The sequence below is a fragment of the Pezoporus flaviventris genome, unplaced genomic scaffold, assembly GCF_033815535.1.
Source record: "Pezoporus flaviventris isolate CSIRO_AGI_PZ_B2104156 unplaced genomic scaffold, CSIRO_AGI_Pfla_v1 ptg000040l, whole genome shotgun sequence".
Classification (NCBI taxonomy): domain Eukaryota; kingdom Metazoa; phylum Chordata; class Aves; order Psittaciformes; family Psittacidae; genus Pezoporus; species Pezoporus flaviventris.
This window is the reverse complement of record NW_026892588.1, coordinates 2,946,286-2,970,112: the sequence shown is the minus strand read 5'-3', so window position 1 is coordinate 2,970,112 and position 23,827 is coordinate 2,946,286. Positions and strand designations below refer to the sequence as shown.

The window sequence follows — 23,827 nt, the reverse complement described above, 5'->3', positions numbered from 1 at the left end:
GCAGAAGAAGTTAGCACATTTCAGTAGTACTTCTGTGAAATGACTGTGTGATCTTTCACTCATCCCGTCAAGAAACATGCTGCCAGTCTTGATGCTGACATTTCCAAGTTTATTTTTGGAGAGGAAAAGGAGAAAAATGTGCCATTTTACATATGTTAAGGCAATGCAGCAAAGAACTTATTCAAACACACTACCGAGCAGCTCCTCCAAACTCTCATTTTTAGGTACAGCACTGTAATGTAGTCTGGCTGATACCAGTGCTCATCAGAGACACTCAATTACTCAGGACAATCCTTAAGGGCAACATATGCTCTAAGATGCCACTAGCTAGAAAGCAAGTCATCACTACTTTATTCCAACACATATGTTCCATTATTTCAGATATAGACATAATCTTTTTCTCAGTTCCTAAAGGCTGCTCACAGATTACTCTGAAATAATTAACTTCTGAGTTTTAGACCTATAATACCTATTATAGACATAGTATACCTATTAGTCTGTTAGTATACCTTTATTTATTAGTATACCTATACCTTAGACCTAGTAGACCTATTATACCTAAGAAACAGCAGAAAGTACAGAACAAACTTTCACAACACCCTGCAGCAGTAACACATCACACTGACTTCATCTGAGATCAGTTTCAACTGATCTCAGACACAGGGGCTGACTTAGGAGCCAGACAAACAAGAACTGCAAACTAGATTTCACACTGTCCTGAATGATGCAGAAACAGATGACTCAGTCCCTACCAAGGAAAACAGAAAACAAGCAGATCATCTGAGTTCCATAGCAAAATAGTTTTCAAATAATCTGCTTCCAGCTTTGTAAGGACTGAAACACCCCAAATATCCATTAAAAACTCTGCTTGTCATCTTTCACACAATGGAATGCAAAGCAAATGTCTCCCAGAAACATATGCAGGATTATTTCAGAGAATGTTTTTTGCAACATATGTAAAATCCTTTATGATGTATTTTCCTCACAGAGCAAGTGTGCCTTATAGACACTTGAAGTATCACATTACACAAAATTCCATTTCTGTTTCCAGCTCCCAGCATGAATACATGTATTTTTTTACTGTATCTCCAAGTGTATTTTGGTGAGCAAAGAAATGCATAGGCACTTAAACTGCTGAAGGTCACTCAAAAAATTTACCAGGTGCTTACCTGTTAGTTAAAACAGGTAAGGTTAGTTTAAACAGCTTATTAGCTGTACAAGGTAATTAATAAGCACCTACTTTGCTTGAACATCAGCTGGATGTTTTTAGGGGAGCCTGTTTTCCCTCTTCAGCCACATAAATGCTTTGCAAAGCTGGCCCAGTGTAACTTCAGGAATATCTAGTTGCCCTCTCAGTCACATATTCTCCCCAAATAAGTGAATGGTTTTCAGTACAATAAAGTAGATCAGTTTGGATTAATCAGACTGTCTCATCAGGCACTAAAGGTTTGAAGCAGGCATGCCTAAACCTTAGTCAAGCGAAGGCAAATGTACATCCCCAGTTAAAACAAACAATATTGTTCTTTCAGGTCCCCTTTGCACAATGAAAACAAAGCCCTATAACAACAAACTCATCAATAGCAAAATAAATACAGCTTTCAATAACAGAACTGACCAAAGATTCACTCCACTTCATCTCTGAAGCTTAAAACCTCAAGACACTGAATCATGTGCCTAAATACAGAGTGGCAAACTTCTTACCTTGCCTGTTAATTCTTCCTCCTAAAAATGTCTGTAAAAAGAATAAACCCACAGGTAATAGGTATCCACAGAAAAGGGCATCTATCATGAGAGTTACTTCTTTGTGAAGTAAAGCTCTTCCTGGACTTGCTAGTACATTTTTGGAGCTTGTTATGTGCTGTTGTGCAAAATGTGCATTCTATCGGACAAAAAGAGGTTTTCATGAAACAGCTTGGACAAAGCAAGAAGATTTCTCTTCCTTCATTTCCTTTCTAGTGCAAATGTTCCTTATTTTTAGCCGTTTCAGCCTTGTAGAGCTGTTCCATGGGTGATTATGGTGCCTATTTGCTGATAATCTGATCTCTTCATAATCCAAGTATCTGCTGAAATAACACTTTTTTTTGTTCCTTTTTTTATTGTTGAAAGGATAGAAAAATTCCCTGTAACTGCACCAAGGATTTCAGAAGCAGGTATTTACCTGTTTAAGATCAATGCAGATATTTTTACTTGCTGTAATTAGATATCTAAACTCAATCAACTGTCAGCCTTGCAAATGTGCTCAAATGGGATTCTGCAAGGTACTGAGATCTCTGCATTGATATGAAAACTCTTTAAACACAATGCTATCCACTGACAGAAAGCAAAAAGTGATGTAGATTTGCTGGCTAGATAAAAGGCAGATTACTCAGCCTTGAAAACTATCGGGGGGGGGGGGGGGGGGAAGAACAGTTTTGGGCTGCTTTTGATAATCTGAACTTTCAGAGCACCCCATTAGAGGCTCAGTCTAATGAATGGTCATTTAATAGCCACCATATAAACATTTATAATAATGATACAATGTCTTCTTTGAAACTTCAGATATCTCTGATTGCCACGAAGTAATATAACCTTTACTCACAAGTGAAGGATATGCTGCTGAACAGAGATAGCAAATCAGCCTTTGAAGGCAACGAACATATTCCAATGTATGGCAGGCGTAAAGCAATTTCACAACTGTCCATTAGTAGGGCTCACACACCTTCCAGCCATGTTGTACTTTGCCACTGTCACTGTTACAACATGGTGCTATTTGAATCCTCAGAACTGCTGGTTGAAGATGTAGCTATATTAATAACAAGGAGGAAAACGGATTTTTTTTTTCCCCTCTCATGATGAATATTTTGATAACAGACTTGTTTTTTCTACCTTTAAATGGCCATTCGTTGCAATCTCTTTGTAACAGCTAATTCTTTCCCTAGAAAGTTCAACATTTAACTTGGAAGCAATGGAGCACAATACCCTGATAACCAATATACTTTCATTTCTCTGACAGGGTGGTCTTTTGCTAGCAACAAAGGCAATGATAAACATAATTCTAATAGATCTATAGCTTACTACAAAGACTTCTGTTTATGTTTGGCAAGTAGAAAACTACCCAGTTATCTATATTCCAGCATAGGATTTTGTTTTCCCGCTGCCACGAAAGGATACTTCTCATAAGGGCTCATCTTAGTATTGAAGAAACACTTCCCAGCTCAAGCTGTTTTTTCATTGTTGCTATCCCAAGGGCCAAAGCTGACACTGCACTTGCACTGCTTTCACACAGCTCACAGCCTGTGTCTATGTCTATAAAAAGGATACATTTGTTTCCATATTGTTTTTCCCTCTGCTCAAACCTCAGATCATCTGTAAACTCTCACACAATCGAATTGAAGCCAAACAGCTATGAACTATAAATTCAGATACAGTCTGAAATGGGCAAGTGGGAAACATCTCTGGAGACCAGAGTGATACTTTCCTTTTTGCGCTGTGTACCAAACAGCTTTAGCAAGGCAGAGGTAAAGATGCTTTGTCTGCCTTATTCATTCAGCTGCCTTCAGGTTTTTTGGCAACATCCTAGGCAAGCTGTTACACTAATTTTACAGTTGATTACAGATAAAAATGCATTAATACATTAATACAGTATTAATACATTCATACATTAATACAGATAAAAAAGCATTAATAATGATTCTGTCTTTGCCTGCCTGCCTGCCTGCCTCCCTCCCTTTTTACCCCTTATCCCCTTTTCCCTTCCCTTCCCTTCCCTTGCCTCCCCTTCCCTCCCTTCCTTTCTTTCTTTCTTCCATCCTTCCTATTTGCGTATAAGCTAAAGAAATGTATCATGATGATATCACTCCAAATTTCTGGGGAAACCTTTCCTAACCTGAGATTGTATTTAGGCCTCAGTTTTTTAACTTGGGTATCACCTATTTCAATTCTTTTTCTCTTTCATTTTATTCTTCTTGTGAAAGCCTGTTACATGTATGTGTATGTGTAGGTATGTATATCTATCTGTATGCATATGTATATATATATGAATATTGACATCTACACATATAAATTTTCTTCTAAAATATACAATTTAAGAAAATGTGTTTTCATCTGTATCTTCTTCTCCATTAAATGTAGTTGGTGCTTTTTATCAAAAACTGAAATGACCATATTTATCAATTCCCTATGTCAATTTAGACATCAAGTGGTAACATCAATAAATCAGATATAAACAAGCCTTCACCCTACTTTGCATGCATATGCATCTAGTTCCTGAAGCCACATGGCAACACCGCTATGAAGAACCTATCCCTTCAGATATCTGGGAGTAATCTTAACTTCAGCAATGTGTCCTGAGTTATACTGCCTGGTTTACCACCAAGGATTCTGCAATGGACTGGTTATATACATGCTTTAAGAGCCATCTTGCAGTGTCAAGTGTGTTGCATTTCCATAACACAGAGTATACCGATTCATTTAAACATATCAGATGACATTTGGATTTTTTAAAATACATTTTTAAAAATATTACTACAAATTTTCATCTTCACTGCTATTTTTATCAAACAATTGCCAAATTAAAGCTAGAAATGCACTACAAAGATCCAAACACCACTGTTACTACACCAAATTATTTTTTATTACATTCCAGGTTGCGCTGGAGAATTAAACATTGGCTTTGTTTCTCCGGTAGGATACGGCAGAATGAAGCCAGAGGCTTTCCGACAGCAGGAGTGCTGTTGTGGAGCTGAAGACGGAGGCAGAAAAGAATAACCATACACACTGTGCAATGAATAAATTTATGAGTTTTACAATACAGAGCATTCCATAATCAACAGGAAATAAGAGGCTCATACCTCTGTTCTAAGAGATAGGCAACAACACAGGATGATAGCATTCAGTTACGTGGAAGATTTTGCTTCTGGGTTACTGAGCTAGTACTTTTTCTCCTACTTGAAGGAGTAAACCTGATTTATGGCAAAAAAAGAAAGCATTCAGGAAATAGATACACTCAGCTATCTAGGAATTTTTCTACAGTAGAATAACAGTTCTGTAACTGCTCTGCACTGGTAGCAACACAGTGAAAGAAAACAAACAGGCAGAATATTATTGTGGGCCTTCATCAATACATCTGGACTTAATTTACAGTGTGTCTGGGAGAGTGGCTTTAGGTTTTTAAGGTTATTGCAAGAATGATTTCAGTCATTTTCTAAATGGCTTCAGTGATATCAATATTGTGCACTAATTGCAGCAGTTGATGTGACTTTTTCTTTTCATCTGGATTCTAGAACTTTAAGCAAAATCTTTCATCAAATTATATCACTTATGAAGTATGTGAAAACTTGAGGACTGAGCTATTTGAAAGTATTCCTATAAAGTGACCTCCAGATGAGGTGAAAGGACTATTTTCTCCTTGAATCTTTACAGCATTATTCTAATGGATGAGACCCTGCATTAAACTGACATGTCAGCTTTTATGGTCAGGCATGAGCAAGCTAAAGGAAATACACATTTTCTTAGCGAAATTTGCTTGTCATGGAAGAAAAAAACCCCTCACACTGCTTTCTATAGATTCTTTTAATTCAAAAGCCATCTATCAGTATTCCAGTTCAATGTCTGAGCAATGCAGCCTTTATCTGATGAAGATAAGAAGTGGCAGCTGCAATTACAAGACTTTGCCACAGAGTAAATACAATTAAGTTATAGATTACAGTTACAGATATTAATGCATAGCTCATGCAGGGAATTCAGATCCTGAACAAATCTTTGAGGGGAAAAACTTAGGCAGCCTTAATGGCAATGACAAAAGCACTTCAACTGAGTTCAGGTTTTCAATCTACACTGATGTTAGTCAAGGATGAAGCATGCTTTAGTGGATAACAGAAAGGGCTATACTTGCTAACTTGCTCTGACTAGTGGCTTATTTCATGACCTTCATGAAATCATGTTGCTCCCTAAGCTTTTCTGATTTTACAAAGGCTAATGATTTTTACCTGCTTCCTTGGAGTCTGTGGATAAAGACCATCGAATAAGTGCTCAGGAGAATTAAGGGACAAATATATTCAGCGTTGCCCATTTATCTGGAAAATCAAGGTCAGCTTTATCTATTGGCTATTATTTCTCTACAGCATAATTTTTCATAATGCAAGCCACTTCAAACTGAGTTCTCAAGCCAGTAGGATCCACTGGGGGATATTTTGTTATTATTAAACTCAGTAACATGATCACTAGTGACATTATGAAGCCTCTAAAAGCTAAGCCAAAGTCCTTGGTTAGAGAGGAGGAAGGCTTCTATTTAACAGTGTGTAACATCTTCATCCAATTCCATCACCAAGAGTAGGTCGAACAAGAGATAAGAATGGCTGGAGAAAGTCATTGACTGGAAAAAAAAAAAAAAAAAAGAGAAAAAAAATATCCAGTGGCAGAAAGCAAATAATTTTATTTCTAAAAGAATGATTAAAAATGTATTTTTGTGCATCTGTGCTTAAACTGAAGGTAAACATGAAATTTGTTAAACTGTCATGAAGTGCATGTTCTGTTTACATCCTCCCACCACCACAGCTTTTGTAGCCTGTCCCTGCTGTTCTGTCAACAAGATCACAGTATCACAGTATCACACAGTATGCTAGAGATTGGAAGGGACCTCGAAAGATCATCTAGTCCAATCCCCCTGCCGGAGCAGGAACACCTAGATAATGTTACACAGGAATGTGTCCAGGCGGGTTTTGAATGTCTCCAGGGAAGGAGACTTCACAACCTCCCTGGGCAGCCTGTTCCAGTGTTCCGTCACCCTCACTGAGAAGAAGATGTCAGACATGTTCTTCTACTGAGAAGTGAATGGAGGAATTCTCCCTTCTCTCGGGTGTCAAAGTCAAGTTTGTTCCTGCAGATATGTTTTGGCTTTAAAGTTCAGCGCCATCTGATATTTGCGGAGGGCAACTAGTAACAACTGGGGTCAAAGACTATTTGCTGAGCCCATGAAGGTGTTAAGGGGGCATGAAGAAAGGCTAGGAAAATTGGAGAAGAGCCTGGAAAAGAGAAGCTGTGTGGAGACCTCAGAGGAGCTTCCAGTATCTGAAGGGGACCTACAGGATTGCTGGCCAAGAAGTCTTCATCTGGGACTGCAACGATAGGGCAAGGGGTGATGGGTTTAGACTTAAACAGGGGAGATTTAGGTTGGATATAAGAAAGAAGTTCTTCACTATGAGGGTGGTGAAGTACTGGTACTGGTTGCCCAAGGAAGTTCTCAATGCTCCATCCCTGGCAGTGTTCAAGGCCAGGTCGGACGCGGCTTTGGGCAACCTGATCTAGTGGAAGGTGTCCCTGCATATGGCAGGGGTTTGGAACTGGATGATGTTAAGGTCCCTCCCAACCCAAACCATTCTGCAAATTCTGTGCTCTCCTGCTGTACGTCTCTCCTAATCCTCCTTACGCTTAGTGAATTCTCTACACAATAGCTGATGCCTGTCTTCACCCAGCTGAATCCCCATGGCCTGCAAGTCATCTTACACACTGACCAGAAGCATTGTTTTCCTCCAACTTATTTTTAGCTGCATAATATGACTACTCATATTTGCGCAGAACATAGCCCTGAGCATGGTGAGATGGTGCCTCTGACAGTTTTTGCTGTAGCAGCCATCACTGAATACATTTTGAGTGATTAATTTTCTTAAAAGCAAAAATAAACCTTGGGAGTGCACATGTGCTAACAAGTTAAAAATAATAATAGGTGTCTGTGACCATGTTGCTTCTGTCTGAATCCTGCAGGGGAATTCAGTTGCTAAGAACGACTTATGCAGCTTGCCATATTTCTGTGTGTTAAACAGCAATCAAATAACTATAGGCAAAAGTCCCAGCTGTCAAGCATGAGGAGTGTAGGGGCTGATCGGGGGAGTACAAGGCATTTTTCTCCTATGTTATATATGTATATTAGATAATGTAAAAGGGAAATTAAATGAGGTGAGTACAGAGTGGGAAGGATGCTACCATCTCTTTAAAATACCATGCCAAATGTTTACAGAAAAGATTCTGTTTGACCAGTAGCACTGTTCTTTATATAGTGCTCCTAACAGTGCTTTACAGCATAACATTTCACAGGGAGAGTGTAGCACCAGCTATTTCAGATTGCAAGAAGGCTGAACTTGGTTCAGCTGCCCATATAGGATTGCTCTTCTGGGCAAGTCTCAGCTACAGTGAGAGAAACTGGAGGCAAGTGTTAGAAGTAGCCTCCATGGCTGCTGACTCATTCCACAGCAACATTTGGGACTCAGTTTTAAATCTTGTCAGTTTTGGCTCTTCCTATGAGATTTTTTTTATTTATAATTGCCACAGATTAGTAGAGATTTGTAGGACAGAGGCAAGAAAAGCATCTTTTTATCTTCACACACAAATAGAGACTAAAAAAGTTTCTTGGGCTTTTAACTGAAGTCTTCAGCTTTTTCATGACTTCACTTTATTTCCAAGCTCTTACTACTCAGCCATGAAACTCATCCTTGCGTTAAAACCTCACACACAAATTATGAGTTCAGAGCTTTGGCTTTTAACACACATATAGGAAAACCTGAAGAAAACACTAATCTGCCCCAGTTCCCAGGGTTCAACACATGCTATATACATGGCATCCCTTGTGATATTACTGCTGGTCTTGCAAGAAAAGGATGCTGAGAAAAAAATAATCATGATGATTAGGACCCAGCACCTTTCTTAATTTCCCCAAACTTATGGCATAGAAAGGAAATATTGCTTTGCCATTTTGACAGTCTGTCTCCATGTATGCAGTATAAAGACAATAAACACAGAGCAAATGGAATAATTTCTAAGATTTGAAGTGGATTATAAGTCTATATTTTAAAGCTGGAATGTGGCAAGGGGCAGGCCACTGTAACTAGCAAGGCATAGACCAGAGAATGCTGAGGATACAGTGGATTGGTGATTTGCAGGCTTCAATTATCCACGTAAGCCTTTAAAACAAAACCGTGTTAACAGCCTCTATACTGTTTCTTGGCTCCATATGATTTAGGCAGACACCTGAATGTGGTAGAGGTTTTACTCACTTATCAAAATATTGATTCCTAAACTGAAAGTTCTTTCTGTGAACCCTAACACACCATTCTTTAAAAGCTCATGAACAATCTCGGGGCTCTGTCAAGTCAATATTTCATGTTTTATTAATTCCCTGCTTAGTCAGTTCTTTGAATTGGTTCAATTTAGTGTCTGTAAACCTCCTAGTTGCATGTTTACCTGAAAAGGCTCAAAAGAGCTTTTTCAGGCTGATGGACAAATTTATGCTTAGAGAACTCCTAATCTGGAGTTTACATAATACACATGCTGAAAAAAAACAGCTATTTAAAGAAATAATAAGGAATAGGCATAAACAAAGTATCATTGTGAAAACCTGTATGATTATATGTGTATGCTGTAAATTATGGCCTTATACATAAAGGATGTTCTAATCTCATGATTGTCTCTGAATGTGCCTACCTCTACATATCTACAGCTATAGAACTATTTTTTGCTAGTTGTTAATGAGTGTTAATTGTTGATCATCACAAGATACAGCTTCAGTCACTTCCACATTTTAGCAAACTGACTCATACATACAAAGCAAACTACTTGAGATCTAAAACCAATGAGCATATAAAATGTCTCACTGTGAGCTGCTAGCATATGCTCTGATTTTAGAAGGTGGCTGTAGACAGTCAATCTGATTCGTTCCTCATAAATCTACCACTAGGCATTTGAAGATAGAAGGTAAAAACATTTGAGTACCTGTTCATAAACTGGACATCATCCCTTTAGTACACTGAAGGTGAGAATAACTTCTAGTTGGAAAACCAGTATGATAATGCACGTGAAGATTATTAGGTGTGTAGGGAAGTGATGTTGCTTACACTGCTTAATTTGAGTGGTTGTGAGTGACTGACTTGAGCAATAGCATCTTTTTTTTTTTTTGTCTTTTATAGAATCTTTTAGCATATACATAAAATGTATAAATAATAAGAATGTATATATTAATGTAGAGGCTAAAAAAGAAAGTACACAAAGATATAGAAAATCAAACTTATTGCATAAGTATTGCATAATATCACTACAGAACAATGTTTTAAGCACAAAGATTTGCAAATTTCCCTTTCAACGTAACATCACTCATAGTGTTCCACCTAGAAATTCTTATAGTGAAAGGAAATGCAGAAGTAAATGTGTTCAGACAAATAAACTGTGCTTGAAAAAAGGCATATGTTTGAGTAAGCAACCTCTACCTAATTAAAGATTTCAGTGATTACGAATTTCACTGGTCTATAGATAAATTATACAGGTAAGGATGCAGGTATCTTCCTATGTGCATCACAAAGAAACTTTAACAGTAACTGCAGTTCCTTGAGCCTTTGTCTCATACCTGATTGAAAGCCTTCTTAATATGTCCTATATGTATAGATCAAGAGCCTTCTTTTCCTTCTCTTAAATTAGCTCCTTAAGTATCAAACAAGGACATTTGAAGAACTGAGCTCCCAGAAACTCTCAACTTTTTTTAGTGGTTTGTTGTTTGGTTTTTTTAATCCCTTTTTTCAGCATTTATGGAATTTTACATTAATTTTTTTTTTTTAATGAAATGTAAAGGAGATATCATAAGATCAGTAACACAATTTACTTTTTTTCTGAGTTAAAGTTTAAGATTTTAATACTTTTCTGGTAAAATTTTTAATAATAGTCCCATAAAAAAAAGAGAGAGGGAAAGAAGAGAAAGGAAAATCAAGGAGTTTTGGACTCTTGATCACTTCTATAAGTTACCTTGGCTAATGAAAGACAAAGAATTTAAAACTTTAACTTGTAATAATTTGCCTTTAGTACTTACTTTAAATTCTGATAAAGTTCCACTACATGTTCAGATTCTCCATTCAGACAAATTCCAAATGTATTTATTTGCACAACTGAAATCTGCTTTTCCACACAACAGTGTAATGCTGCTGGATGAAAAATACCTCTCTAACACAAACTGCTACGTTTAGGAGTAATTAAAATATCCTTTTTAGGGTAGGACTGATATAATTATGACTGATTTTGAGTTACTAAACATTTGCTAACTTGTTGATAAATTAAAACTAAAATGTAGCTATTGATATACAGATATTTAGAAAATCAGAAGAAAACTAAAGTATTTTCAACAGAAGTATTCCTTTTTCTGCCCTACCTTGCATTTGTTGCACTTTCAAGACTCCCATTAATGGGAGTCCTGGGAGTGTCAGCTCTGTAAGACTGGTTCTTCACAGGGAAATGTGACATGGAAAGGAACTCAAAGAGAATTCACCTTGGAAACTTTAACTGGGTTGTATAATTTGCCATTCTGTTCACTATATTTCAAAGGTATCCCATAATAGCTAGTGGTTCTTTACAAAGGTCACTGTAAAATCATATCCTGTATGACTACATATTTCAGAGTGTTCAGCATCTGCCAGCTGTTCAAGTGAACTTTGTTAATGGAGGCAAAGTTTTCTGGGGTTGTCACCCTGACCCTTAAACTGCATTATCTACAAAACCATAAACCTTATTAAAAATAAAAGATATGAAAAGGTTTATAAAACATCCTCTTAGCAGATCCTGTTTCCAGCTCCACCTTTTGATCTGCAGTTGGTTTTCAGCTCTTGCCACCATGCCTGCTGATTACAATGGGACGTGGGAAATGGAAAGCAATGAAAACTTTGAAGGCTACATGGTTGCTTTAGGTAAATGAAAAAATATTAACTATATAAAGAAAAAATGTTTCAATTATAAGTAAAATCCTCCTAAAAATTAATGAGACTATTTCTGTGCATTGTGACATAAGGGTTTCTCTAATCACATTAAAAGTTCAGAAAAGTGATATAATTACTGTGATCTAAGTATAAACAAGAGAAGAGCTGTAGTCAAACGTATTAGTCATTATTTAAATGAATGAAAAGCCAGGTATAGATGGGGAAAAAGAAATGATACAGATATTTCTGATAGAGAAATTATAAATATTTTTTACTCCTGGTATATACTTATTTTAACAGTCAAATCACAACCTGGTCGGCTCTGTTAAAGATGGGATAGTCTATGTCCCTAAAGTAATTACAGTGTTTAGTAATTAATGCTTCGAAGTAGTAGAAATCCTACGTACCAGTTGGATGATAAAGGTGAAATAAGCCTTTAAAAAGAATTAAAGCCGCATGGGCAGATATTTCTGACAACTTCTGTAGGAGTCCATACACAGCAAGGAGGCTTAGGTCACAGGATTTCTTGAAGATAGGTTTGCATGGTTAACTAAGCTTAATTCCACTTGCCTAGCACCATCATTGATGACAATGTATGTTTACATGCAAAAAGAGATGTTCTGCTCTTCAGGCAACTTATATTACTACTCTGTTAGCCTCTTTTGCATTAGAGGCCTGATAGCTACAGTTTGTGCATCCATTGTACAGGATATTGCTTGTAGATGCTAGTATATTGTCAACTGAATGCAAGTTCATGTGTGTTCATATCAAGTTTTTGTTGTTTGTAGATTTATTTTTCCCCACACTGATAGACTCAATTTTTGTAATGACTGAGCTGATTTTAGGAGAGAAATGTTTTCTTGTGCTGCACCTATTATTTTCAACATAAAATGCCTTCTAAGCATTTTTGTTCCCATAAAGGCATAAGCTTTTTGCTCTGGGTCATTATGATTATCTAAGTAGCGCGCAGGAAATCCTTCCTCTACTTAGGTTAGCAAAGATGTAGACTTTGATTTGCTGAAAAGAAGAAATAATAGAAGACATCACCATTTCTCAAGAATTTCTTCAGTGCAGTCTGGATTGGCACTGGAAGAACAGTTACCACCTTCTCATTACTGCAGTAATACAGCTGCACTCCAAAACCAGCAAAAAAAGAGGGGAGTTAGATTTATACATGCATGAGAAGTTGTCTGGAGCTGGCCCTTCCTAAGTACACGATGGGGGTTTTTGCATATACACACATATAGATTTTGTAAGTTATACTAATTAAACACTGCAAAAAAAAAAAAAAACAAACCCACCACCAGAATCAATGCAGAGATGCATTTGGCTATAGGTGATTCTCTGAGTGGAAGGAAATTACATGGAAAGGGTGAAAAGATATTCTTCTGCTCTGTTTCTCACAATACACATGAGGTTGATATTTTAAGCATTAAAGTGGTCAGGTTCAAGGCACAATGTGATTTTGGTTTGTTGAAATTCATCCATCCTTTTAATTAATGCAGATGCATTTCTATACTTTAATTAAAGAATACTTTTGCCCTTTAAGCCAGAAACTTTGATTTTATCATAAGCATGCTACAAAGTATTTTAATCTACTAGAATAGAACAACATATCATTTTTATTGCTTGTATTGTTCAAAATGCAGTTATGAAAACCATGCTTTAATAAAACCTCCCCTGATTTTTCTCCAGGAGCTACAAGACTAATATATTAGTCAGAAATAGCAATTCTTTGGAAGTTTAGACATATTTTTTCCTCAGAGGGAATAAGATTTTATGATACCTGGCTATAAATCAGACCCAGAGGTACCTCTAATCCACCCCAACAGATAAAATATACCCAAGAAGTCTTGAATATAAATATTGAACAAGAACATTATTCCCCATGTTAAAAAGTAATAATTTTTTTTCAAGCCAATCCTTGTACTCATCTCGATTAGTACTTCACAAGTAGTATAATGAATCCACCCCACCAAAAAAAGGCTCCATTAGTATGTGGCATTGCTGAGCTGCCAATGATTAAACCACTAAAAGATGGCTAACAAATCAAAAGCAGTTTTCAATCTCTTGCAGAAGCATGTGAGATTATTTTGTTTGCATATAGCACCATAACAAGATTCACTGTTAGCTGGTCAGAAATATTTATTGCAGATGGCGCTAGGTGGATTATCTGGGGCAAACTGTCGTTGTAGCAATATATATTCTCCGTTTGGAAACTTTCAATGCATTCAGTTGCAACCAGTTGTTTACATTCTAATGTCAGTCTCCTTCATGAACAAAATAAGGATGTTAAGGAGATCAGTTCTGCATAAAATAGTGACAGAATATTAAATAGGAACTATCAAATGCTGTACTTAGATACTTCTACTCTTGGCTTGTAATTCGTCACCCTTTAACATCTAAACTACACCTCATCTCTGCGTCTGCTGTCTACCAGTAGAGGATAAGTCATACTTTTATTTCATTGCTTATTTTTTTCATTTGAATAATTTTCAATATTTTAAAATTAATTAACCTCTTATATAGTTCCACAGACTATAGGTTCATCTTGAAAGTAACATTTACAATGCAATTATCATCATTTACAAGGATACCGGAGAGGGACTCATCATCAGGGACTAAAGGGGCAATGGGTTCAAACTAAAACAGAGGAATTTCAGGTTAGATATAAAGAAGTTCTTTACTGTGAGGGTGGTGAGGCACTGGCACAGGTGTCCCAAAGAACTGGCAAATGCTCCATTCCTGGCAGTGTTCAAGGCCTGGTTGGACAGAGTCTTGGGTGATATGGTTTAGTGTGAGGTGGCCCTGCATGTGGCAGGGGATTGGAACTAGATGACCTTAAGGTCCTTTCCAGCCCCAGCCATTCTATGATTCTATGCCAAAATCCCCTTGGTTACATACTCATTCTAACATGCTTATTTTCTAAAAAAGAATATTATTTTGAGATTCTTCTTTTGGGGGCGGCCAACATTTTTAACCCTGCAGGACACACACCAGCACCCTCACATGTGAGGTGCTACATGACTTACACTGCATGCTTACAGAAAACAAGAGAATGGCTCCCAGGCATAAAGTGATAATAGCATTCCTGGCACCCCAGAGCTTCTTGCAGCCAAAAAGTCCATCTAATAGCAAGGTTCCACATCCTCAAAAAAATTGGAGATTTGGGATTCACTACTGGTTGTATGTTGTAACTCAGCTCACAACATTCCCACAGATATCCTGTTAATAAGTAAATTTATCATCAGTGGAAGATCCTCAAGTTGAAAGTCTACTCACAAACACAAAATCATTTTTATTTGGAGTGATCATTTTCTCTACAAAATGTTGCAGGTAAAAGTATCATTTGTGGAACTCCGTTCCACACCTAATGTGTTGGCATTTTTTTTATGTATGAATATAAGTGCTGTGGGGTTTTATTTTTGGTAGAAAATATGGGACTTTTCATTATGATACTCTCTTCTCTGTTTTATGGCAGGTATTGATTTTGCAACTCGTAAGATTGCAAAACATTTGAAACAAACAAAGGAGATTGTTCAGGATGGTGATAACTTCAAAACAAAAACACTCAGTACTTTCAGAAACTATGAACTGAATTACACTGTGGGAGTGGAGTTCGAAGAGCACACCAAAGGCCTGGATAATCGAGTGGTAAAGGTAAGAGTTTGGTGCCTTGTATCTGTTTACAGTACAGCCAGCACCAGGAGAGAGCAGTTGCAAAAATCAGCTGAATACATGAAAAAGCCCCCACAATATTTATAAACATCAGGGGATTTTTATAAAGCAGAAATAATTTGCATCTTGGGACAGTTTTCTTTCCTGCTACAAGCATTTATTCCAAATGCAAATCAGGATGGTTACTCGGCTACATGAGGACAATCATTAATTACACGTTTTTCTAGTAGGAGATTTTTCCAGCTTTTTTCTGATACACCTTTATGTATTTAGAAAGTAGCAAAACTGCATTTTGACCTATTTATCTTCCTTCCTGAAACTATAAATCCATCCATTTGAATCGAGGACTTTCTGTGACTCAGTATAAATTCTCAGTTCTGAGTGACAAGGTTCACACTGTGTTTTCCATCTGAGCCTGCTCAGGCTCAGCTGGACAGTTTAACAGTTGGACACTGTTAAAAATAGACCTGCTCTCAGCTATTAACCTTAAGGGAGCTCTGGGAAGGGACAAGACCAAAACATGAGCCATAGCTGCCACTGATACAGGTGGCAGGCCTACTGGCAGTGGCAGACGGGCAAGGATGCACAGCAGTGCATGCTTTAATACCTTTAGGATTATAGGAGTAACCTGAGCTCAAAATTCCCTTAGGAAACTGTGGGCATATGTTCATACACTTTTCAGTGAGATATGCAGAGAAGTAACGTTTGGATCAAGGACCATATTGTGTATTAGTCAAGTTTCTGTACCAATACTGCTTCTGTTTTACTCTCTTGTCACCCCTAAAATACTTAAAGAAGATTCTCAAAGGTAGAAAGGCCAATAGATCTTTAATTTCCACAGACTTTCCCCATCAGTCTTCCTAATCTTGCATCACCTGCCTTTGTCATCACTCACTGAATCTATCCCTATCAACTCCTCTGCCAATTACTGCAGTTTTATTCTTCCTCTAAGCTCAGCTCTCTTGCTCTTCTCCAAACATATGCTGTCTTTTCCATCAAAGTTTCTCAATAAACAAGGTTTTGGAACTTGTTGCCAAACTCTGAGAGGCTGGTATCAAAGCTCACTGTCAACAAGACCTGTTCTGTTTTGGCAATTGCCACAGGAAATTGGCAGCATACAGGACATGTTTACATTTGAACTCACATTATCCTTCACTAGAGTGGCACAAATTAAACAGAAGACATTGTTTATTCACTGTGGATCGCTTTTCATTCTCAAACATGATCCAGTGTAATTCCTACTACTTCTTCCAAATTACTTCTCATTCACAGCACTGCAAGCCACGAAATTGTAAGACCCATTCTTTTGCACTGGGTGGGACATATTCCTGTGACAGACCTTATGCTTTGAAACATTGCTCCCACATCTCTTTAGATCAGTTGAAGGCATTACTGAGTATCTAAGGACTCACTAGTTGCACCACTCTTCAAAACTTTAGACTCTAGTGCTCTTCACCACTATCAAAGCTATTGCCTTTCTGTGCAAAATCATTTCATTTGCAGACTCTCCTCTTCATTATCAGATATTTGGAAGGAAGGATGGGAACACAGCTTGTACATTTATAACCCTACTGGGCTTAACCGTTTTTGCCTAATACTCTTTCCTAAACAATTCACATTACTTGTCTCTAAACAAGAGGAGAGGAACACAAGGAAGCAAGTCATGCCATTATTTTCTGGACTGCTATAAAGGAATTTTCTGGTCATTTTATTAACAAAACAATGCCTCAGACACATTGAAAGTAGATGAAGGTAATGAAACTGCTAAGCAGCATTTAAATGTAAAGAGGGCATGGATAATTTAAAGAGCATGTAGCTTAAGAACTCCGTAAATAAGAAAAAAGTTAACTGAAATGGAATGAGTTTTGTCTTGTTATTAATAGAAAGCTCCCTCAAAAGAGAAATAAATCTCCCAGTGCTGAACTAGAAAATAAATTAAGCTCCCAATACTCAGGGAGCTTTTTAATAACTGAACTTCCACTGATTGTAACTGGTCTCCGATGAGGATTTGCCTGTGATACATGTTTAAATGCCTCCCTACAGTACAGTGGTTCAAATCTAGAACAAGTCAAAGCTGCTTTGAATGTACTCTACTTTATCTGAGTAGATAATTTAGCCCGTAAAGAGAAATTTTTGTTACAGATATGGTCATCCTGCTCCTGGACAAGGATCAGCATGCCCACTATCCTGTTTACTAGTGATAGACTGAATCACACCAGATCATGAAATGGCTGAGGATGGAAGGGACTTCTTGACATCACCTAGTCTGCTCAAGCAGGGTCAGCTAGAGCATGTTGTCCGGCTTATGATCTTTAAAGGTCATTTGTGAAAGTGCAAGACAATATAAAAATAAATTTATTGCATGAGATTGTATTAACATACACTTCCATTTGTTATTTGTTGCAGAGCTAGAAAAGGTGTTAGCACCGCACTAGTTGGTATAAGCCCCACGTCTTCACTCATCAAGACTTCTAATCTTTTTATTAATGGCTTTAAATGGCAAGAAAATAAAAAGACAGTTTGCATTCGCAGCACAAGTGTTAATTCACCCAGCAAGTCACTAGATAGTATGACACTTTATATTCATGTATGTGAAGAAATGCATGGAAATGACAACAAAGCCCTGTAAAAGCTTCACATCAAAATCCTCTTGTCATCTTGAATGCATCCAGGTTTTGATTGAATGTCTGCTTTGGGGGCTTTTAGGATGAAGGTGGGGAATGGTAGGGAATTGTGTCTTCTAATTGTTTGATTAAGCTTATTTTCATGTATTGATAAACTTCCTGATAACATATCTGAGTTAATTATCTGATTCATGCAGACGCTAGTGACCTGGGATGGTGACAAACTGGTGTGTGTTCAGAAAGGTGAAAAGAAAAACAGGGGATGGAAGCACTGGATTGAAGGAGACCTACTGCATCTGGTAAGGGCTGCTACACAGACTTCGTAGTACATAACTGACACTGCAACAAAGTGTGGTTTTCCATTTCAAGAAGTTTGTTACTTGTTCTAGTTTGAATGGTCTTTATTTAGACAGCTCCTGTTACTGAGCTCTGGGGAAATTCCTCCTCTGCTACAAGTCAGGAATGCTCAGTTTCTTTCTACTTGCTCCCAGTTAAGTCATAATCCTTCAGAGGGTTTTTTTGCTCCAGTCCACTGCCCTTCAGCTATTAACCCTTTTTGTTACATTGCACCTCTAACATCAGCTCATTCTTATATCATTGGTGGTAGGAAAAATAAACCCAACAAACCAAAACCCCCCAAAAAACCCAAACCGTATGGGACAGATTGCAAGAAAAATGCCATCTTTGTTCTGGAAGAAGCACTATGCGATTTTAGTGTACTGTGGTGTAATACAGATCAGAAACTGCTCAGTATTCAAGAGGATCCTGCAAACAAGCTACACTGCAATTATTGTGTTCTAGTACAAGAAAAAAGTTGAAACATTCATACATCTGAGTTAGTAAGCTGGAGCCCAAAGCTAAATGAGGTGAGTGCAAGATAGGCCAGAAGAGCCTGTGCAGGAAATAACAAGTGAAGTCCAGAAAGATTTCAAAAATCTAGATACATATGATAATGATTACAGAGTTTCTTGGGAAAGCAATCAAGAAATGGGCATGATAATGTTAAATGTTGCAATAGCTGGGTGGAGAAAGCTTATGGAGCAGAGCTCATTGATCTTTCTCATGATTTACCTCTAGATACCTACTCCTTCACAAGTGTGCCCTACAGGTAATTGGTATGGCCAGGTACACTGACTCAAGTCTGTATGCTTGGAAGGTCAAAACAATGAATGGAAGAACACTGTCTGCCACTTAACTAAAAGCCAACTGCTCAGTACACCTTTTCAATGCTATTTTAACACATATTCAAAACCTGACCTAACAAAGGTTCTACATGCTGGCACCAGGATTCAGGCTAAGACTGTTGGAAACAGAAAGATCAAGTAGATTTGTACAAGTCTTCAGAAACAGTATTGCTGGCCAAAAAGCCAGCTGCAGCTCACTTCAAAGTCTGATTTGGCACGGGCTAATGCGAAGACTACCCAAACTGACTGCATTGCAATGTGCACGTGGGCCAACCTTGAAAGCATCAGTTGCAACACTGGGCAAAAATGTTGTGTGGTTCTGGCCCCTGAAAGATGGTTTGGGCATGTCTCTGAAATAAATGTCCTCATCTGTTCAAAGCATCCTCCTTTTTTTATTTAATTCCTTGTTTCACAGCTTCTCATAATTATGAGGTAACATGAATTATTAACTATTACAGTATATTGTTTTAACAATAGAGCATGAGAAAGCCTTACATTAAAGAGCAATTTTTATGCATTTTTCATGTTTATGCTTCTTAAAGCTCAGTTTAGCTGTCAAAATCTAATTACTGCAACATGTGGTGCATGCCTGCTGTTTGGTTACATATAATACACTATTCTTTCTGTTCTCTTCTTCATAAACACATCTTTTTATTGCAGTGGCTCAGTTGTAGTGATTTCTGGCAGGATCTGCTGCGTATTCAAAATATGACTTGTACCACTATATACTGACTAATTGTTTTAATACTGTAGGAACTGACATGTGAAGACCAAGTGTGCCATCAGGTATATAAGAAGAAAAACTGATCAGAAAGCTGCACCATTATGCTGTTATGTTTTGTCTAAAGAGAAGAACCAAGCCAGATTTGCAATAATTATTCAACACCACCTTGTGAATGTATTTTATGCCTGTTTATGGAAACAAACACATTTTATAGAAATAACATCAAAGAGTTACAAACATCATAAATTCCTTTGTATTTCAGTCTGGAGTTAAATAAAAGTAATTGTCTTTCAAATTATGTTTTCCTACATATTTTTAATCATTTCCAGAGGAATGTTTTGCAGTGACAAAGTTGAAAATTAACAGTTACAATGATCTCGACCACAGTGTATCTCTCCATAACATCTGTAATATTATAATATATTTGGATGACGGGGTAAAACTGGGCATTCATTGGACTGTTTCTGTTTAATTTAGTTCTGGATCACAAAGTCCACAGTTTCAGGCAACAGAATGGCTCACTGAATATGATACATGGCCTTTCGCATCCAGGTGATTGATTTGATTTTGACCCACATCTAAAGCTGCTAGTGGTTACCAACTGATCATGTTTCCTTGCCAATGTGAAATGCTGTAGCTCCTTAATAAGTTCCTAGAGTGAATCACTGACAATGCTGCTAAACTGCAGCTGGAACTGGCATCCTACTAAAAACCCCAGTGGAGAAATCTGCTGTTTGAAGCAAACTTTATATTCAAGAGTTGTTCAATGATGTAAGGCATACTTATGGCTGTAGAAGAAAAACTGCAGGGTACACACAGACTGCCTGCACCCTGTGCATAAAGAGGACCCACCCAGCTGCAATCTTCACCTTCTACCTCCCTTTCAGAGACTTTAAAAAGAAAAGCCATTTCCATACAACTCTTCTAAGTTTTATTTCAGGTTTTTCAAAGGAATTCATGTTCTTTGCTAAAGGCAAGTTTAAGTTAACCATGGATGGTGAACACTACTTCAGTAAATAGAAATTATTCAACAAAATGCACACATTCCACAGAACTAAAGAAGGGCTTGTATGCCCAAAAGCTCATCTGTTTTTTCCCAACCATATGAATTATTCTAATAAAATATCCTGTCTTTTCTATAACTTTGCCTTGCAGATATATAAACTTCCTCATAAAGTCTATCACCATGTCAATTCCATATTGTCCACAGGCCCCCGTTTTCTGTTTGGTATGGGAGGAGTGGCAATTCGCTAAACAGATCCGTGGTAGGGAATTAGAGAAGAGATGTGGAAAAAAACTTTGCAGAAATGGGGATATATGCTTTCTCTTCTTCCCAACCTGCTCTTAGTCTTCCCACTGTCTCACTGCTTTCCTATCTTTTAGGATACGAAAGCAGTGAGACAGTGTCCCAGCTGAGAACAAGGTTACCTCTGCAAAAACCCAAATCGGATTATTAAGTCACTAATACTTATATGGCCATGGAAATAGAGGTATGTATATAGGGATATTTTTATGAATTGGACTTTGCTTCTCCTGATAGAAGTTGACTGTTATCAAACTTCCTGTGTACTTCAGCTAAGCAATGCTCCAATGTTAGTTCACATAGAAGAAACTGCAGTTGGAGTTGATAAACTCCTTATTTTTATTTATTCAGCCCTCACCCTGACTTTCCATTAGAAATATATTTAATTCCTATTTCTATGTTTCTGCTAGTTACTAGGATAGGAAGTACCACAGTTCATTAAGCTTTCAAAATGTTATCAGAACAAAGTAATCACTGGGAAGCAAAATGTGCACATTTTAATCAGTGACATTTCTCATAGCTGGTTCTTGGCAGGAGTAAGCCTGCACGACGCGGGGTTTTGTAACTTCACACCAAATTAGAAAACAAAGGAAAAGCTTTCATGTAGCACAAAGAACTATCGATAAATCACAATGGATGAGTTTGCAGATGGAAAGGAAGCATTCTTCAACTGATTTCTTATTATGTTTACTGGTTTTATCTAATGGATACTGTAGGGAAGTTCATGAAGTAGGCAATTGTGCAATTCAGTAGACTTTGATTAGGAGAAAACTGGATCTGGCCACTTTTGGTCATCAGTTTTCTTTAATGCTTTAACAGGGAGTGAGCAAATCTGCAAGTTTTTTTTACATTCCAGAACAGCATTTTCTTCCCACACATACTGATATGTAGGAACTTACAGCACCTTTACAAATGTATGCACAGAACTAGAGACAGAGGAGATATTAATTTTGTTGCATTACAATTGCTTCCAAAGGCATGTATATATATACTTGTTTGTGTCATGTTTGTGATGTTAGATTGGTCTCTAAGCTGTACAAAGTCCCTTATCTCCTTGTCAGCAGATTAAATACCTGCACAGGAGGAACAGATCTCACTGGTAAATCAGAGGATGTTCACTCCCAGTTTTTCGGCCCTCTGGCATGCAGTGTTGTCTCAGCTGTTTTGAAGGATTACCATTTGCATTGATTCTTTTCCTCATAGAGAATATTACTCAACTACAGTTAACAGGAAGGAATTTTACCAGCAACCTTCTGATCCAGACAACAGAAAAGCCTGTACTGTAACAAAAGCACTTCCTAGTGAGTACAGTACTGGACAAAGAGTCAGTACCATTAGCTGGCACTGGACTTTTCAACAGACAAGGACAAAGGTATGTGTAAGAAATATTTATGGTGGAATTTGTTAAAACCCTCTGCATGAAGTCAATTTTTCTCCCTCAAGGTCAACTAGCATTTTCTTGTCAACTGTTAAAAGAAGAAAGCAACACTGTGGGGAAATGCTGCAGGATAATGTAAATGCTCCCACCAACATTGTTCCGTGGCTAGTTCCTAAGAGGCCATCTTTCTGTTAAGCTCTGCAGGGTCACATATTTGCACAAATGGCTTTCAAACTTTCCATGCATATTCTATGTGCTCTGCTGATGCACTGCTTGTAAAAGAAAGTTGGAGATTTCTAAATCAGCTTTGACTTCAAGATCTGATGAAAACAAATAGAATTTCACCATTAAGTTGTTTAAATACATTTATTTGTACTTTTTTTAAGCAACAGTAATATTTTGCCTTGGTGGGGAGAGATTAATAGAAAGGATTTCTTCAGAACTCTTTTTTTTCCCCACCAGAACACATTCTGCTCAGGTTTCATTTGTGATTGACTTCAAGGGCATAGGTTGCAGATATTTTAATTTCAGCTTGCTGATTACACTTGTTATGCAGATGGTGAAGATCAGATGAAATCATTGTGTGAAAATGAGATTTTAAATAAAATTAATCTGACAAGATTTTCAATAGCTGCAAAAATTTTCTCAGTTATTCTCTAAATATCACACTTGCTTTAATTATATCTCACACTGCAGTGCTTCAGACATCATTAAATAGAAATGGCAGTACAACAGATGACAGTACATAGTCTACTTAATTCAGAGGACTTCTGTGGAGTCATTCCATTCAGCCAGATCAGATCCTGAGTCAGAGCATACGTGTCTACTGATAACACAGACTATGGAGCTGAAGAATTTAATGCATTCAAAGTATCAGTGTCAGGAAAATGTTCATCACTATTCACTGTTATTGATATCTGCTTCAAAGATTCAACAACAAAAGAATGCAATAAACTTCCTGAATGATTAGGAACAGGGGTTTTAAGTTAAACACTCATCTTTCAACTTAGATGATCAAAATATGCAACTAAAACCAAAACCATGTGGCATATGGCACTTTTTTCTATTAACTGAAAAACAAATAATTGAGAATTTACATTTATTGATATAGATATACATAATATTGCATTTTTCTTAATAAATCGCCAACAACAATCTAAATTTGGCTCTAAATTTCTAAACATTTTTGAGAAACAAATATCAGTAAAATAGTCCGGAATAACACCTGGAAGAT

General features: G+C 37.3%; 2 protein-coding genes across 2 annotated transcripts in view; both read left to right on the top strand.

Moving 5' to 3' along the window:
* The window catches only part of RBP1 (retinol binding protein 1), a 32,767-nt gene extending 21,071 nt beyond the window's left edge, over positions 1 to 11,696 (top strand). Inside the window, exon 3 of the mRNA XM_061465452.1 lies at positions 11,599 to 11,696. Coding sequence (XP_061321436.1) covers positions 11,599 to 11,631 — 33 coding nt within the window. The 3' untranslated portion in view covers positions 11,632 to 11,696. The remainder of the gene's footprint in view (positions 1 to 11,598) is intronic.
* RBP2 (retinol binding protein 2) overlaps positions 1 to 20,207 on the top strand; it is a 30,181-nt gene extending 9,974 nt beyond the window's left edge. Inside the window, exons 2-5 of the mRNA XM_061465451.1 lie at positions 11,599 to 11,693; positions 15,184 to 15,362; positions 18,202 to 18,303; positions 19,942 to 20,207. Of these exons, the coding sequence (XP_061321435.1) occupies positions 11,599 to 11,693; positions 15,184 to 15,362; positions 18,202 to 18,303; positions 19,942 to 19,995 (430 nt within the window). The 3' untranslated portion in view covers positions 19,996 to 20,207. The remainder of the gene's footprint in view (positions 1 to 11,598; positions 11,694 to 15,183; positions 15,363 to 18,201; positions 18,304 to 19,941) is intronic.
* The last annotated feature ends 3,620 nt before the right edge of the window (positions 20,208 to 23,827 follow it).